General features: G+C 36.9%; 1 protein-coding gene across 1 annotated transcript in view; it reads right to left on the bottom strand.

Annotated features, from left to right (window-relative positions):
• The window catches only part of LOC148943113 (ras-specific guanine nucleotide-releasing factor 1-like), a 125,412-nt gene that overhangs the window by 51,663 nt on the left and 54,448 nt on the right, over window positions 1-19,301 (bottom strand). The window contains exon 5 of the mRNA XM_089102440.1: window positions 3,766-3,926. Coding sequence (XP_088958566.1) covers window positions 3,766-3,926 — 161 coding nt within the window. The remainder of the gene's footprint in view (window positions 1-3,765; window positions 3,927-19,301) is intronic.

Genomic DNA, 19,301 nt, shown 5'->3' with positions numbered 1-19,301 from the left:
GAACTGAATTCATCTCGTCTGACAGTGGCGCCATTTATTTTCATTAACTTAAGGCTCTTTCGACTGTTGAGAAAGCCGCCAGATGTCAATCCAAGTCAACAGCGATCCAAGCGTAGCCACAGAGGGAAAAGAGGAGGCCAAAGAAATAAAAATTGTGCTATCCCTGTTCTCGTTTCTAACAACAGAGCGAGGTCTCTCAGTACAGCAAGGGAACGTATTCTGACAGTAGTTAACTGCATCCCTCCTAGTGAAATCCCTCCTTCGCTTCGTCCGTGGTACGCTGACCCAGTATCGTCACTGTCAAGTACCCCACCTCCCCTAACACCTGAGTATTTCTTGTCGAAGTGCAGACTTCCCAATATCCTAGTATGTAATGCCCGATCACTAAACAATAAAACCGACGAACTTGAAGTAGTTCTCAAACAGACGAGTTCCCCCATTGCTGTTATCACAGAATGTTGGTATATTAACGATGAAACCGGGCATATCAAGGGGTACAAGTGTTTTTTTAATACGAGACGCGACCGAGGGATTAACCGACGAGGCGGTGGGGTCGGACTGTACTTTCGGGAAGACTTACCTTGTAAATTACTAAGTCAGCCCAGTGAATCATGCCATGAAGTAATTTGGGTCGAATGCAAACCAAAGCGCCTATCAAAGCGATATTCGTGCTTGGTTGTAGCTGCAGTTTACTACCCCGAAAGTGCAAAGAACAGAAAAGAACTGATCCAGTATATCCAAAACTGCACTGATGACCTACGCCGCAAACACGCAGCGCCTGCTTTTGTAATCGCTGGTGATTTCAATCAGACTAATAAGGCATGGGTCTCCAGCATGCTTGACCTCAAGCAAGTTGTCTCAATCCCTACTCACGTCAGTGGTAGTATATTAGATCTTATTTTCACGAACATTCCCGATTATTACGAAGTACCCTTCTCTCTCGGTCCGTTGCATAACTCTGACCATAACACACTTCTTTGGAAGGCCAAAGTTGGCCTTCCAGCACCACGGAAAGTAAAAATTACCACTCGACCTATGACTAAAGAGGCAATTCGTTCCTTTGGACAGTGGATTGGGACGTTTGACTTTGATGAGATTTGCTCTATGACAGATATCGACCAGAAAGTTGATACTTTCAACTCTTTGCTGTCATGTAAATATCATGAACATTTCCCTGAGAAAAAAATAACTGTTAGTGATACTGACAAACCTTGGGTAACACCCGATCTAAAGAAGCTTATCTTAACTCGCTGCCAGTTACATCGCAGTGGGGATATTGTTCAAGCAAATAAACTTCGTAACCGCATTGTTAAACTGTTACGAGCAGCGCAGAAAAGGTACGTTCATGACAAAGTCTCGCCTCTCCTTCAAGGTGAGCCCCGTAGGTGGCACTCTGAAGTCAAGCGTCTTACCGGTAAACGTACCACCAGTGAAATTAAGATACAGAAAGACGATAAAACGCTGATAAAATCAGCCGAAGTGAACGCCTTTTTCACTTCAATCTGTACTACTCACCCGTCCTTCACCGAAGCCGAAATCGAAGCCCTCATTGCTGACGTCTCTGAAGATACAATCGTTGAAGTATCCGAGTTCGCGGTGTATAAAGAACTTCAAAAGTTAAAAAGCAACTGTGCTTCTTACCCAGGAGAATTGCCAGTTAAACTTTTAAGAGAATATTCTATGTTTTTAGCAAAACCACTCTCATCAGTGATCAATCAGTCGTTCAAGGAGCACAAATTCCCGAGTGCTTGGAAAAAGCCTACGTCCGCGTCTTACCTAAAGTCAAAGACCCGAAGTCCTGCAATCAGCTTCGTCCGATTTCTATTACGCCTAATATGGCTAAAGTGACTGAATCTTTTATTTATAGAGAGCTCCTAGCCCAAGTTCAGCCAGCCCTAGATCCGTTTCAGTACGGCTGCTTGAAAGGGAGTAGTACGACGCATTATCTAGTACGTCTCTACCACCTGATTACCGAGTGGTTGGACAAAGGCAGTAGCCTCGTTGACCTGCTTTTAGTCGACTATCGTAAGGCTTTTGACTTGATCCGCCACTATACAGCAGCAAATAACCTCAAAAAGATGGGCGCTAGGAAGCATATTTTGCTCTTAGTTGTTGACTTCCTGCGTAACCGCTGTCAGTGTGTCTATGCTCTCTTCCCTAGTGACTTAAACTCTGAGTGGGCTGAACTAACGTGTGGCGCACCACAAGGCACTAAGCTGGCAGCTCTTTTGTTTTTAGCGGTAATTAACTACATTATCCTCGAGTTTGAAGACAGATTCAAATACGTGGACGATCTCTCCCTACTTCTGAAATATCTTGCTGAAAAGTCAGACGTGTATCCCCAGTTCAGCAGTGAGATCAGGAACTCCTTTCTCGAGGCGTGTAGCATTAATGACCTCCAGCTTAATATGAATAAAACAAAAGTCATGAGGTTTAATCCGCTTAAGCGTGACCTCTCATGCCCGGTTCCTTGGTACCCTACTACCTCAACCTCAGTGATTCTCGGGGTTACTTTCAGTGACGACTGTTCATTTAGCGCGCACATCGCCGGTCTGGTGAAAAAAGGTAGTTACGCATTACAGTCGCTAAGTACCTTGCGCCGACTGGGTTTCTCACAAAGTCAGCTGAAGACGGTTTACGTCACGTATGTGCGCCCAATCCTTGAATATGCGTGTCCTGTGTGGGGCCCTCAGGCTCATAATATTGAATACCTAAGTGAAGATCTGGAAGCCATTCAAAAACGGGCAGTGAAAGTGATACTAGGCCCGAAATACAACTCTTATGAGGCTGCCCTTAGTACCTTACGACTGCCAACGTTGCGTGATAGGCGCTTACAGTTAATGTGCAATTTTGGGCAGTCCCTTCTTTCATCCCAGAAACACCGTTCGTTACTTCCCCCACCTGCACCTATCACCGCCAACACCCGCCATAAAAATCAACTAGTGCCGCCAAAGTGTCGAACAACCCGTCACAGCAATTCTTTCGTGCCTTTTTTTGTCAGTTATTTAAACCGCCAGTGACCATTTTTATGCAATGTACTAAACAGCGCCATTTAGTCGGGGCTTCGGCCACGGCTACGATAGTTGTTTATAAATAAATGAGTCTATGAGTCTATGAGTCTATTAAGCATATTTGGTATGCAGATAGTCAGTTTCACCATGGCAGAAGTATCTAGTACTAAAAGTAAAAATATTTTTGAGTCTTTTTTAGCATTGATCTTCATTTGTGAAGTGTATTTGTTATAAAAATACTAATTTAATAGTCAATGACGTGCTATGACGGTAAAAAAACGAACAGGAAAATAAACAAGAAAAAAGGGTATTTCTAAATGTGGTTTTCGGCTATGATAATTCTAATGGTACTGTTTGATCTGATACCATTATTGAGGGGTTTTCACAATAAAATTGTATCATTTAATCGAAATAACAGTTTCAATACCAGAATCAGCTTTATGTGCCGATTGTTCCTCATTAGACAGATTTTTTTTCAGAATCCATTTCTAGATTTTTGCTACTACGGACTAGAGATTGTTCTTTACTAGGTCACGTCTAAGACCATAAATATGATATGATACAATTTTCAAAAGTTTATTAACCTGATTTGGCTTCTGAAGGGCTCAGATTAGTTTTGTCTTGATTACAAAAACTAATGTGCACTAGATTCCAATGTACATAAGAGTGCGTCAGTATATGGATTATATTAGATTATCATTTAGTTCTTCCCTCAATTTTTAGTCAAGTTAAACTAAACTGAATAATTACTAACCGTCTTTGAGACTGGCGATGAGACGTTACAACAACACCAACTTTTCCTCCAAGCTGAGGGGAATCTGGATGGTGGTAAGCAGATCGTGATGGTGGAGGACCCTCAACACCGCCATCACCAGAAACACGTTTCATCCTTATTCTTCGACCTCGATAAAAGCTCTATAAATATGACAATCATAAAAAAAAATTCAATTAAATTTCGTAATTAAATTATTGGAAGTAGGTTATAATAATTGACTAAAATCCCCATGTAATATTGATGCAATAATAAACAGAGAAATGAGAATAACGTTTCTAACTTGAAATGCATACACATAAGTAGTAACCCATATTGCTATATCAAGATAGGTCGTATAAAGCGACCAATCCCTCTATATTATGGACCTATAAAGAGATCAAACACGTTATATTTGGAAGCAGGGACGAGATTGTGTAATGCAACCAGACGGGTTTATAAGGCAACACCCATTTTCTGGTTCAAACATAGATGTATAAGGAATTATACAAGAATATACGGTAACTTGAATAGTAATTGAATTCAAATATAAGGGGGGATTTTTAGTGTGTTCAAAGGCTTACTGGACTTTTCTGTAAAATGGTCAACAACCAAGCTTTTGGCTATTAGCATTCAATGGTAGGTTTAATGATAGCAAATGGAATTAATTACTATCAAATGTACAAGGAATATGCTCAGATACGTAATAGATTTGACGCATTCAAGAGACATTGGTACAAGGTGTTCAATAGCTTAATGGGCTTTATATAAAAAGACGGGTTTCAGTCGTGTGGGAAAATAATCATGTTTTTTATATCATTTTGCGCAAAAGCTAACTCAATTTGCGAAAAAAAGTATAGCATTTGTGAATTGGACCCTATGAATGATCTTAATTGGTGATTGAATAATAGGGGTGACAATGATCTTAATAGGTGACTGGATTGTATGAAGAGGGTAAAAAAGGATTAAACTAACTATCAGTTAAGGTGAGCCCGAAGGGGCTGTTAACTCATACGTCATTTATTATAAATTTGGAATAGCATCAATCTATGGAAATGGTTGACGATGATGAAATTATCTTGTGAGTTGACCTAGCTTTACTTCTTTGATGTGTTCTGTATAATACATAAGTACCGTTTGAACAGAGTTGTCATTATAAAATATGCTCTAATATTCTTTTATACTAAAAAGTTGATACTAATAGAGATGTAGATGGCAAGAAAAGAATTCTAATAAAGAAATTCAAGAAAATCCTTAGAAATCCTTCGAAATCAAGTAGTGAGGTCATAGTGAGTATGAACCATCAAGGACCGTAAGCATCATTGACCCTAATCACCATGGACCTCAACCTCAGAACCATCCCAATTCCCCCAACATCCAAGAAGACCCCTCCCCCCAACTTTTTGGCCCCCTCCCCCCATTTTTTGAACTTTTTTTTGAACTTTTTTTTACATGATATTTTTTTCAACTTTTTTTAACATCTCTAAGAATGACGTGAAACATACTTAAAACATTAAAAGATCACAGTTAATATTTTCCACATTCAAAATGAGAATGATATAGAAATGATAGTCGTGACTTTTACTATTAGAAAAATATTGTTTGTAGTAGCACTTTTTTTTTAACTAAATTTTTTTTGGACCAAAATTATTCAATTTTTTTTACATATCTTAAAATGGCATGAAATTTGCTTACAGCTATACCAATCGTACACTACGCTTGCTCAGAGACACGATGCGGCTTTCCCACTGGTACTCTATGGCCGGTTATCGACATTACCTAGTTTATTGCATGTATTAAATCAGTATTTTTTTTGTAGTGGATGGATAAACATAACTCATATCTCTAAAACGTGAAGATGAAGCATTTTAAGAAAGTGTGTTCACATGACAGTGTTATTCTAGCATTGAATGCTGACAAGGAGAAGTATTTAAACTATGAAATAAGTAAAAATAAACAGTGAAATTACCGGAAAAATAAAAAGTGTATTGGTAGAAAACATCACTAAGGAATATAAAGATGAATCGATTTAAAAACAAAATGCAAGCAAACGTTACTACCATTGATCAAACAGTCAATGAACCAAATAATACCAAAGACGAGTAAAAAAAAGTAGTTAAAAAAAAGAAAAAAAAAGTGCTACTATAAACAATATTTTTCTAGTAGTAAAAGTGACGACTATCATTTCTATATCATTCTCATTTTGAATTTTGAAAATATTAAATGTTATTTTCTTATGTTTTAAGTATGTTTCATGTCATTCTAAGAGATGTAAAAAAAAGTTTAAAAAAATACCATTAACAAAGAAAAAGTATTAAAAAATGGGGGGGAGGGGGCCAAAACGTTTGGGGGAGGGGATCTTTTGGAGGCTGGGGGTATTGGGAGGGTTCTGAGGTTGAGGTCCTTGGTGATTAGGGTCAAGGATGCTTACGGTCCTTGATGGTTCATACTCATAATCACCTCACTACTTGATTTTCAAGGATTACTAAGGATTGTTCTGAATTTCTCTATTAAAATTCTTTTCTTGCCATCTACATCTCTATTAGTATCAACTTTTTAGTATACTAGAATGTTATAGCATATTTTATAATGACAACACTCTTCAAATGGTACTTGTGTATTATACAGAACATATTGGAGAACTAAAGCTAGATCAAATCACATTATAATTTCATCATCGTTAACAATTTTCATAGATTAATGTTATTCCAAATTTATTATATATAACGTCTTAGTTAACAGCTGGTTCCGGCTCACCTTAACTGATAATTAGTTTAGTCCTTTTTCGCTACCTTCATATAATCCAATTACTAATTAAGATCATTCTCACCCCTATTATTCAATCACCAATTAAGATCATTCATACACCCCAATTCACAAATGCTATACCTTGTATCGCAAATTGGGTTAGCTTTTACCCTAAATGATGTAACGAATATGATTACTTTCCTATACGACTGAAATCCGCATTTTTATATGAAATCCATTAAGATATTGAACACTTTGTACCAAGGTCTCTTGTAGGCGTCAAATCTATTACGTATCTGAGCACATTCCTTGTATAGTTGATAGTAATTAATCACATATGCTATCATTAAACCTACCATTGAATGCTAATAGCCGAAAGCTTGGCTGTTAACCATTTTACAGAGTGAACAATAAACCTTTGAATACACTGAAAATCACTCCTTATATTTGAATTCAATTACTATTCAAGTTACCGTATATTCTTGTATAATTCCTTATACATCTCTGTTTGAATCAGAAAATGGGTTCTGCCTCATAAACCCGTCTGGTTGCATTACACAATCTCGTCCCTGCTTCCAAATATAACGTGTTTGATCTCTTTATAGGTCCATAATATAGAGGGATTGGTTGCTTTATACGACCTGTTTTGATATAGCAATATAGGCTACTACTCACATATCAACACAAACCCGTAAACATAAACATTGCAAATCAAAACCTTTGCAGTCCGTGAAAAACAATTCAGCGGAGAATCAAGGTATGAATAGAATCTGAACTCTAAATCAAACAGTTGGCTGTAAAAAACTGTAAATAAGGAGTGACCTGCGGTATTAGTAAACAAAACTCTAAGAAAGAAGTTTTGATAAAAAAAAGTATACATCAGAAGAATTACGCATAAAAAATGTGTGCATCAGAAAATCATTGGTTGAAATCGATTAGTTATATCTACAATATTTTGGCTTTGTGTGGTGAAGATAGGGCCTTACCTATGATTTACATCAAAAGGGAGGAGAAGGGTCGATTCAAATTTCTGGGCAAAGTTTTGAACGATTGCAACCGGACAGTTACTGTTTTCAACTAGTGTTTACATTTCAAGAGGGAAGGGGAAAGGGTGAATGCACTGAAATACCCATAAGTACGTTTTTGGACAGAGATGCACTATCGGTTGGAGTATGAGCCCAATTAACAAAAAGAAGTAATTTCCACTACCCGAGAGCCTCCACTAAATTAGCTTGCGAAGGAGCTAATTTAGTTTAATTATTTTGCATTTTAATAATTACAATATTCAATTAAAAATTTAAATGCTGTTGTTTTGTCCTGATAAGAGGGAATACTAAGTAAAAGCTTGAAATAATAGTGAAGCGTGGCAAAATGCATGGAAAATATATAATTTGGGTTATATAATTGCATATTAGGGGGGGGGGGGAGGGGTAACGCATAGTGGTAGTGGCTTCAAAATGTGTTAACCTTAATTATTCTGCATTTTATGAAGTATGAAATGTTTTCTTAACATGTTTTCTTCTCAACAGCCCCAATTCTAGGCTTATACCTAATGTCATAGCAATAAAATTTTACATTAGTGCTCTAAACCGATAATTTATTAATAGCCCTCTATACACAAACTACCAAACAGGTAGCTTATTTTCTCTGTGAAGACCGGGAAAAATGTTGTGCTCCTCTTCATTATCCCATACAATATTTCCTTACCTTTCCTTTCCTTTCCTTTATTTTTTTTCTTTCCTAATATTTTCCTTTCTTTTGTGAGTACCGGGAAAAATGTTCTGATTAGGAATGGGTAATTACATACAGATTACACATAATTTATGCATGTTTCTGTTCTGTTTGTTGATGGTTCTTTGATGTTTTTTCATGGTTTGATGTTGTTTGATGGTTTTTTGAATTTTTTTTCATGGTTTGATGTGGTTTGATGGTTATTTGATGTTTTTTCATGGTTATATGATGGTTTCTGTTCTGTTTGTTGATGGTTGTTTGATGATTATGAGTGTTGGTCAATTTGTTTGTTGTTTTCTTGGATGTAGACATAAGTCCAACAACAATTACTGGATTTTTTTTGGATGTAGACATAAGTCCAACAACAATTGCTGGATGTTTCTTGGATGTAGACATAAGTCCAACAACAATTGCTGGATGTAGACATAAGTCCAAAAACAATTGCTGGATGTTGACATAAGTTCAACAACAATTGCTGGATTACTGATTCTAACGGGAACAGGATCATTTGTCTCTTTCTAGGCCAATTCGGGGATGTTTCTAAGTGTATTGATCCACTAACGGGACAGGATCACGTGCCTCTTTCTAGTTCAATGGACTTACGTAAGGTTTCTCTTATATCACAATTCTGCCTTGAGATTTTGTTTATAATGGCATGCGTTGAGGCTAAATTATCATACCGTCTCAAGAAATCATGGAGAGAACATCAAGTATTGTTGACATGGAAGTTTTAGCTACATCGATTAGTAATGTGAGTTCTGTTTTGTAAATTTTCTTAGGATTTTCCAAATAAAATCATTTTTTGTAGTCCCTCTCCAACATATTCAAATTCAGGTATACCCTCCCCCCCCAATACCAAAGAAAAACCTCCACAATGCGATGTTTATAGTCAATAGAAAGCGTAAAATACGCTGTTTTTACCGTGTAGCCCCCCACCCCCCCGTTAACGATTTAATTCTTTCATTGGAAATAATTCCTTTTTTGACAAATATATGCATTTTCAAAGCATCTTTCTGTATCCTAGTAATAGTGACAGCTAACATCCGTCAACTCCTTGGTATCAATATACGGATCCCCTTATGAAATTAAGCCGCTAACCTGACTTAAAAATTTCCATAAACAAGTATATAGGGGTAATTATTGGCACCCGTCAAATGCACATACTGTGTAACTCAATTACAATCGTCAGATTAAGATTATTGTCTGTTTAACCAAGAAAATGGTTTCACAAAAAAGATACTTTTTCTGGTCAAATTAAACACATATTTTTCTACAGTAAATTCATTGAATTGCTAGGGGTGCGGGTGTTAGTTATGATAAATAGTTTCATATAGTATTTGTTTTCCATTTTGAGTACTCAGTGTTTATATTTGGTTAAGAAAAAGATACATACCTACTATGAGAAGGCTTATTGAAGCGCAGGTTCTTTTAAATGGTCTAAATGGATACATCCTTTGACCCTAGAGTAATAATGTGCAAATATATGCGTTGCGTGTCTAGGTATGTATTTAAATTTTTTTCTAAATGGGAAAAATAGGTTTTCTATACTTTTCGGGTTTATTTCCAACACGGAATGTATTTAGTTTTTTTTATAAATGGTAAAAATAGGAGCTACTGACTGTCGCGGTATATTTCTCGCAAATTTTACTTTTTGCTTTGCTGAAAAGGGGGGAGGGGCTTGTTTGGACAATGGCAGATGCTTTCTAGACAAATTATGCCTTACAATAAATTCTGTAGAAGGGGGTACTAATTTTTCTTATGTAAAAGGGGAATCGTTATTTTATACTAAATTGATAAAACCCCTGCGAAGACGTCAGTTGTGCAATATGGCCACTGGCCGAGGCCCTCCAGAAAAGTGATGCCTGCACAAGATCCACACCATTGACCTGCGACGCTGCCTGCCCAGGCCACAGTCCAATCCTAGCAGGCTCCAATGCAGCCTGTCAGAAAATTAAAGAGAGAGTGGATGGCTGCTCATAACGTCACTGATGCACAAGATCGTGAGGTCGCCCCCTATCAAGCATTACTAGGCCGTTCACGACCAATGAAAGACGAGAATGATATGGCCCCTACAGCCCTCAACATGCAAGCTGCAAATTTAAATGTAAGTTTCTTTATTTTTATTTCTCGCTAAAGATTTTTTGTCCCAAAGAAAATATAACTCATTCCTTTTGAACTATTTAATTATTGAATCCTGTCAAGTGCAAATATTCAGCCTGCTGAGATCTCTTGAATTAGTTTACCGAAGCCAAAAAAAGGCACTATATTCCGGTCATAATTTCCAATAGTAAGTAGCAAAATATTTTGCGATATTGTTTCTCAAGTAAAAACTGCTTTATTAATTAATAGTTCATCTTGCCTCTACAGATATCATAAAAACAACTTTATATCTGAATGAGTTGTGTATCATGACAGAATATGCCCTGAAAGGGATAGATTATCCATTTCAAACCAAGTAAAGACCCCGTTTTTTTTTCAAAGCAAATAAAGAGTATGAAATTTTTGGAGGTTGTTTGAACAAAATCAAAATCTACTATGTCTTGTTTTAGATTGTAAATATCTTATATCACTAATGAATATGTGGTGACTATTAAATTGGAACTTTCAGGATATATAGGGTAGGGAACAGTGAATTAACCGAATGGTACTATGTGCATACAGATAGTGATAGTGCTTCTGCTACTACTACTACTAAGCGTTTTTTTTAAGCATATGTTTTTTAATAATATGTAAATAATAATCCAATTTAAAAAATAGGGTGATTTAGAAAGTTTGAAAATAAGCTATTTTCTATTATAGATTGAATTGGTTCCATATTCTCTGTCTCCCCCCTCATCAGTTGAAGAAGATACAAGTCATGAACTCATTGAAGGGGCAATGGAGTTTCATGACATTCAGAACAATGAAACATCAGTTATCAATGATAATGAATGGCATGGTATTGTTAACTATGATGAAATACCTTATGATATTGATAATTTATTAAGTAATTATTTCAATGTAGATAATACCACAGTTGAGTAAGGCAATGTAGCCAGTTCAGAGGGTGACCTACCATTGCTAAATCCGAATACATTGCAAATTTTATATGATTTTACCAAAGAATTAACTGAGAATCATCCCCCCACTGATTTAATAAATACATTTCCACTTCAAACAAATGAAAGGACTTCGATGGATTCTCGCAGCCCTATTATTGAACAAAGTGGGGGAGGGGGTGAATAATATACAAGAGGTAGAGGGTAACAATATACAATTTACAACACTACCAGAGTTTCATCAAACAAATTCGATATTAAATAAAATAGTCGTTTATACTGCAACCTTTGGGGATCCATTTAATTCACTTATGGGGGGGGGATTTTATAATTGACCCTACAGATATTGTTCATGAATATGTAGAAAAAATTCGTGCACTGTTAGAAAGCCAGATTCAGTTACAGGGGGGGGGGGGTAAGGTTTCAATGGTTTTAAGAATATTTTATTTTAATGAGGGCAAATGCGATGTGTACGATCATTATTTACACACCGAGATGTTGGTGGTCTATCCTCATTTATAAAATTATGAAACATTTTTTATGCAGTGGATAGACAACTTTATCACGCATCTCGAAAATTATAATGAAAATGGTAGTGGTTCCGTAGTTTTATTTATTGAAAATTTAAGAGGGGGCATGGGGAGAGGGCTATAGTTTTAAAATATAACCCCGATTTAGAGGGTTGTCAGGGCGTTCAACGAATCTGTTTCTAAACAGGTCAAAAATGTTTCATGTACGCTTTCCTCATATCAGCATTCGCACCTTTAGCCTGTGACGCATCAAAGAAAAATTTGGAATACTGGGCTGTACACAGGAAAGAGGGATCTGATTTTCCCCTGTAGATTTCTCTTGTTTAGAGGGAAAATTTCCAGTAACACTCAGATCAATAGATATTTTCGAAAGGGTCAACGCCCATTTAAATATCGGCGTAACTGTGCTCCAGTATGAAACTGAATTTCAAGGCGATATTCGCTCTCATAAAAAGGGGGTGTTGTTCACAGTAAGGGGCCCGTCAATTGAATTGGTAAAGCACTGGGCTTGGCACTGGGCTTGGTGGTGTATACACCACCTAGTGAACCCAATGCAATTGGCCATTTTAATCATATTATAGATATCAGTAGAGTTCTGGGGGAGGGTAAAACACATGGGACACGTTTCTACTTTCCAACATACCTATCTAGATTACATATTGATTTAAAGCCAAAAAATCATATGAACAATTGTAGTTGGCACGGCTATCAATCAGTGGAAACAGTTTCGGGTGACAGGGGCATTTTAAGATTTAAAAATTTTCATAATACGCTCTTGCAAAGCAATAAGATCGCTTTAGATTATGAAGCTAAGCTAGTGGATGTGAACAATCATCGATTTCCGAATCGAATCAAAGAACATCAAGCTATTGAGGTTTCATATACCCACGCACAAAGAAACAACTCTAACACAATGCAATTTTTAGAAATAGTCAAGATATTGGACGAGAATGAGTGCATGATCAAGGCATTAACTAAATTAAGTGTCACTGCAAATGGAGCTATTTCACGTATGAGAAATACTCATTACCCAATTTTGTCGTCCACAGAGGATCGTCTGGCGATTAAAAATAAAAAAATATGCTGGGTATGTAAGGGGGATTTGAAGAGGGGGCTAAGGGGAAAGGGACTAGGGGGAAAAGAGAGGGAAGGGGAAAGTCAGAGATCATAATCACTTGTGGCAGGAAATTTCGTCAGGGGGTAGTAATTTTCGTGGTGTAGCACATCAATCGTGCAATGTGAATGTAAGCCAGCAGTTTTTTATACCGGTTTTCATTCAAAATTCAATTATGACTTAAAATTTATTTTAACGGCTTTGGCACGTATTCATAAGAAGGGAGGGGGAGGAAATAGTCCATGGTTTAAGGACTCATTTGCCAACAATTTTATTCCCAATTCTACTGAGAAGCTGGTGTTTTTAAAGTTGAAATGGCGTGTAGTGAATAATGGAAATACGTGTTGGGATAAAATCTGTTTTTTAGTCTCTTTTAGTTTTTTCCCCAAGGCTTTGTGTCAATTGATTCAAGAGCAGAAAAGCTATAATTTTGATAGTTTTCCTCTGCTTGAACAGTGCTTTCCAGACAGTGAAATGTGTGACCTACTGACCTGTAAAGGCATATATGCATATGACTATTACTGCTCTGGCGCACGGTTAAGCAAGGAGAAACTACCTCCAATTGAAGCTTTCTACAATTCATTTACCAATAGTGAATGCACTGCCGAGGAATATGAATTTGCCAAGAGGGTTTGGGATGAGGGTAATTTTAAAAATGGGTGGGATTATTGTAGAATGTACTTGGCCAGTGACGTACTCACTCTATTAGATATTGTCTGTAAAAACACAGATGAAATTTATTCAGAGTTTGTATTAGATATTGGCTACTATTTTTCCACACCTCATTTAGTGATGGACTTGATTTTAAAAATTAGTAGGGAGGAAATAAGGTTGATCACTGATGTGGATCAACACCTTTTTGCAGAAAAATTAATGAGGGGGGGTATGTTTTTCATGAAGATCGGGTTTATTCAACTGATCCAAGTGGTCAAGACACTGGTGTAAAGTCTAATGCAGTTTTCCTTGACATGAACTCATTGTACCCCTCGGCAATGTCTCACTACCCTTTGCCGTGTGAAAATTATAAATGGTTTGAGAATCCTTGTGAGATCCCCGACATTCACACCGTCGAGGACAATGGGCCACGAGGATAGTTATTTGAAATTGACGGGCACATACCATTGGAACTTCACGATTCTGTCAAAGATTTTGTATTTCCATGCGTCAATAGACCTGTGACCAAGGACTCGCTGAGCCCATACAATCAGTCTTTAGTCAATATATGGGCATGGACTAGACCCCCTCCAAGCAGAAAGTGATTGCAGATCTAGACCCGAAACATAATATTGTTGTTCACTATGTACTTTTGCGATATACGGTGAACAATGGTTTCAAAATCACAAAAATACATAGGGTCCTGCAATTCAGTCAGAAACCCTACTTGAAGATGTTTATCGACACCTTTGTTGGTAAACGCTCAATGGCAAAAAGTAAAGTTGAATAGGAAATGTACAAGCTCGTTTTAAATTCCACTTTTGGCAAAATGTGTTAAAGCGTACGAAACAGATCAAGTTGTGACGTCGTAACATGCCCCCAAGAATGTGCACGAATTATAGCTGACCCTAATTTTACAACATTCACGAGCATAGAGCCGAACATGGTTCTTCTACACAAGAAGAAAAGAAATGTTGTACTGAACAAGGATATAGCGGGAGGTAGTTCAGTACTGGAAATTTCCCAACAGCTCATGTTGTCGTTTTTTTTACAATGTGTACCAGGTACAATGGCCAAGGGAGGGGGAGGTTCAAGTTTATTATGGGGACACAGATTCTCTGCTGTTAAAAGTTAAAACCGGGGAATTTATTAAATGATTTTGAAAAAGGGGTCCACATCAACTCGCGGATGGATTTCACTAACTGGAATGCATCCGTCTATCCTGAGTTAATGAAACGTCAAGCTCCCAATCAACTACTAATTTTAAAATCAGAGACGGGGAGTGATTTAATATCCAAAGGGTTTTTCCCCGGTCCTAAAGTTGATTGTTTAGAAATACACGACAAAGATGTAAAGCAGGCGTGTAAAGGGGTACCTACACATTTTGTAAAAAATAATTTCAACATGAGTGTCTACAGAGACTGTGTAGATAGTTATCTATTTCCAAGAGCAACGGTACTAGCAATTCGTTCTCTGCAGTATAGAAACTATACTCTTAGAGTTGAAAAAAATGCCATGTCATGTATATCTGCTTGAGAATGGTGTAAAAGTACTCCCCTTCTGCCACTATCGAATTTCAGACCGGGTTGAATGTGTAGACTATCGCAACCAACTCGGTCTGGATAAATTAACCTAACCTAACCTGCAGCAGCAGCGGCTATTGTATAAAAAATTCCCACACCCTCCGCACACGGTCCCCGGGGGATGGGGAGTCCCGCTCGAGGCCGGCCTTCTACCCGCAGCTCCCACTCGTGGCCGGCCTTCGGCCAGCGGCCCCCGGGGGTGGAGGGTATTCTCATCTTTTAAATTCATAGTCTAGAAATTGGTTCAACTCTGCTGCTATTGCTATTGTTCGTGTTGTAAGTTGTTTTTTTTACAATAAGTGAAAAAATGTTGTTCTTATTGTTGTACAAATAGTGTGTTCTATTTTAAGTTGTACAAAATGTGTGTACTATTGTTGTTCTTGCTGTTGAACAAATAGTGTGTACTATTGTTGTTCTTCCTTTACAAAAAGTGTTTTTGTCAATGAATGGAAAATGTTGTTGTTGAAGTTCTTGTACAAATACTGTTGTTGTTAATAAATGAAAAATGCTGTTGTTGCTACTGTAGTACAATAGTGTTGTTGTTAATAAATGAATGTACTATTATTGTTCTTGCTGTACAAAAAAGTGTTTTTGTCAATAAATGAAAAATACTATTGTTGTACAATAGTGTTGTTGTTAATAAATAAATGAATTGTTGTTGCTATTTTTCTTGTTGAGCAAATAGTGTGTGCTATTCATGCTGTAACGTCAAGTTGTTGATGTTAATAAATGAAAGATATATTTTTTGTTGTTCTTGTACTAGATAGATCTATGGGAAAATTATTATTTATTCATTAGACAAATATGGTTTACAGTTAGTTGTAGTCCGACAGTTGTCAATAGCAGCAGCAGTATGTATCAATTTAAAACACCATTCAGGTGGTTTCTGTGTGGCCAATCAATGTCGGGGTAAACGACACTTTTAGCTAAAATAACTCAAAATTGTAATAAAATGTTTTTGGAAAAACCAAAGAAAATTTATTATTGCTATAGTATTTGGTAGGAGTCCTACGATCAAATAAAAGCTATTGCCACATCCATACCTATACAATTCATACATGGACTTGATGTTTTCAATAGTATTGAACCAAGCTCATGGCTGATTATTGATGATTTGGCTGAATCAATTGAACAGTTCTCACAGGAAATGCTACAACTGTTTACCGTTCACTCTCATCATGAACATATTTCCACAGCCCTAGTTTTACATAATCTTTATCATAAGAGCAAATTTATGAAAAGATTCGCTTTGAATTGTATACTCTTTATTATCTACAGAGCTTTTCGTGATCCTAACTCAGAAATACCTTCGAATAAAGAAATACATCGAGGTACACCAAAACTTCTGCTATCAGGGTAGACTTAGACGACAAATAAGCCCTGTGGGTACATTTTTCTAGATCTTAATCAGAATACACCCGAGGATCTACGTGTAGTCACAGATATTTTTGACAAAGAAATTACTGTATATCTTCCGGTGAACAGTAGAAAAAGCTATTAGTCGCCATCATGACACTGAAGAAAATACACGAACAACGGTATTTATTTTTCGTTTTAGGCACTTCAAAACCTCCACTCAGGAAGGCCATACTCAAACATGGTGTTTACAATGATTTCATTATTCCAATATCTCAACTTTGTTTAAATTTAACTGAGGGTAATGTACACTTGCCAGAAGGTGTTAGACAACAGACAAAGCAACATCGTTCTACTGTACGTGCCTTGGCTTGCAATAACAAAACGACAATTTTTTATAAGAAAACGTCTCCTTCAAGCAGGCGGTAGCTTTTTTACACTTTTACTACCAATAATAACAGGACTTGTAAACAGTTTTCTCTAGATGGCTAAACCCTATAAATTGACACCAATTGAACTTGTCCTCTCACCCGTGGAACATTTTGAAGACAATCTAATCAAATTCATTAGTGATGAAAATATTGCCGATGATAAAAAGCTAGTTTTACTTCAAGATGATTGCGACGTGTGGAAAAACATAGACCTTATCGTGAGAGACTCGTTGCCGTCATAGATCCCCCTAAACAGGAAACATCTCCTCAAGATTCTGCACAATTAAAGGAGAAGGAATTGAATTGCATAGTGACATCAATTAGAAACCTATTGCCAGTGACCTATAGAGAACAGAGTAAAAGAGTATTAACATATCTCATGTTGGAAAGTGGTAGTGGTGGTGATCATCAAGTTCAAGTCGATAGCACAGGGAAACGAATTATAATTCAGGGAAAAAGTTATAATCTAGTTGATTTAATTTGCGATATGGTGACGAATCGTACAGGACTTTTATCATTTGACAATAATCTATACACCTTTCTGAATGCATCAAACTTCCCCAAAAGTCTTATCGGCAAGAAGCAAATTCTAAAGAAATTAAGAGAATATAGTCCTCTAACAACGTCACCATTGAAAAAAGAAGAAGAGGAAGATTCAATCTTGGAAAATACTAGCCCTCCTAGCAGCAGCAATGATTTTATACCACCAACGACGGTGACTGCTATACAAAAGCGACGACGTATTGATTCACCCTCCAGTGTGCAAAAGGGGAGTGGACATTACACTACGGGTTTGCGTTCAAAGTGGATGAAGTTTTAAAACATATCTATGAAAATATCGGTGAAGTGGAAAGTCTAAGTTCCCTCGAAACGCTTTTTCAAGTTGCCTCTGACATAGATGCTAGCACATTAAAAAAAGCAAAAGAATTTATAGAGAATGAGCCGAGTTATACACTGCATCGGAATCATGGGTTTTTTGGCAAACATTATCGACAAACTATAGCATTTTTCCCTCAGTACATGATGCAATGCGATCTTTTAACTTTAGACACGATTCAATGACATCACAATGCACACTACAAATATATTCTGGTAGCAACTAGTGTCTTTATTCACTATGCATATTCCATTCCATTGCGAACAAAGAGAGGTCTTGAAATTGCTTAGACCATAGACAGTATTTTTGAACAGGGTTACAGTAGAAAAATTCAATCAGATCGCGGTAGCGAATTTGTTAATCCCCATGTGCAAAAGGTTCTAGTGAAATATAATACAACGCTGTATCATAGTCACAGCCCGATAAAGGCTGCATTGGCTGAACGATTGATAACAACGATTCGTCTATTATTTTCAAGAAATTTTACATTGAAAAATACTGCTGCTTTTATTCATGATTTGGATAAAATCATGCAAAAATATAACAAACGACCACATCGATCCCTGTCCAATATTAGCCCTCCGGAAGTTCATTGCAGTGAAAATACATTTGATCCTTTTCTAAAGCAATATTCCAGTGAATAAAAAAATTGCGAAGAAGAAATTCAATGTTGGTGATACTCTTTGAATTAATACAACCACCAATATTTTTGAAAACAGGAATTATTTATGGAAGACTGAACTTTTTAAAGTGTCCAAAATCCTAGACACTGAACCCACGACATATCGACTGCGAGACACCAAAGATGATGAGATTCTCGGTGGTTTTTATGAATACGAACTACTAAAAGTTAGAAACACTAGTGAAATTTATCAAATTGAAAAGATAATAAAGAGTCGTTCTCGCAGGGGTAAGAAACAGTTGCTTGTTCGTTGGCGATGATACAACTCTGATTTCAATTCTTGGGTTGCAGTTGAAGACATTAACAATGCCCAATCATTTCTATGTGACTTTCATGTCTAGTGTTTCCGATCCTCTCTACAATGATTTGAATAAAAGAAGTGGTTTTTGGACGAAACTGTCTCCCACCATCAAATTCGACGATGGAAAGTATAAAAGTGGCTCTTGTCGACTGTATTCTCAAAAATACATATGACACTCTGAGAAAAGATCATAAATATGATATAAAAATTAGACCCTATGATTTGCCGCCACCCACAGGTGATCAAGAACTAAGTCAAAAGATCAATTGGATGAATTATCCATATATTGAATTACCCTACGAAGAACTCACCTGTATGAATGATTTATGTCATTCTATCAATAACAGAATTTCCGCTCGTAAAAAAGGTGCTTCTCATTTCAACTATTCAAAGGAGGAGGTCAAGATCTACATTAGTTCACCCATCACCGATGAAAAGGTTATTCTCAATGATAGTCTAAAAGATGTTTTTGGCTTTAAGCTCAATATAATCAA

Source organism: Artemia sp. Qi Xiang Cuo, chromosome 16 (genome assembly GCF_049724085.1).
Source record: "Artemia sp. Qi Xiang Cuo chromosome 16, ASM4972408v1, whole genome shotgun sequence".
Lineage (NCBI taxonomy): Eukaryota > Metazoa > Arthropoda > Branchiopoda > Anostraca > Artemiidae > Artemia > Artemia sp. Qi Xiang Cuo.
This window is presented reverse-complemented; position numbering and strand designations above follow the sequence as displayed.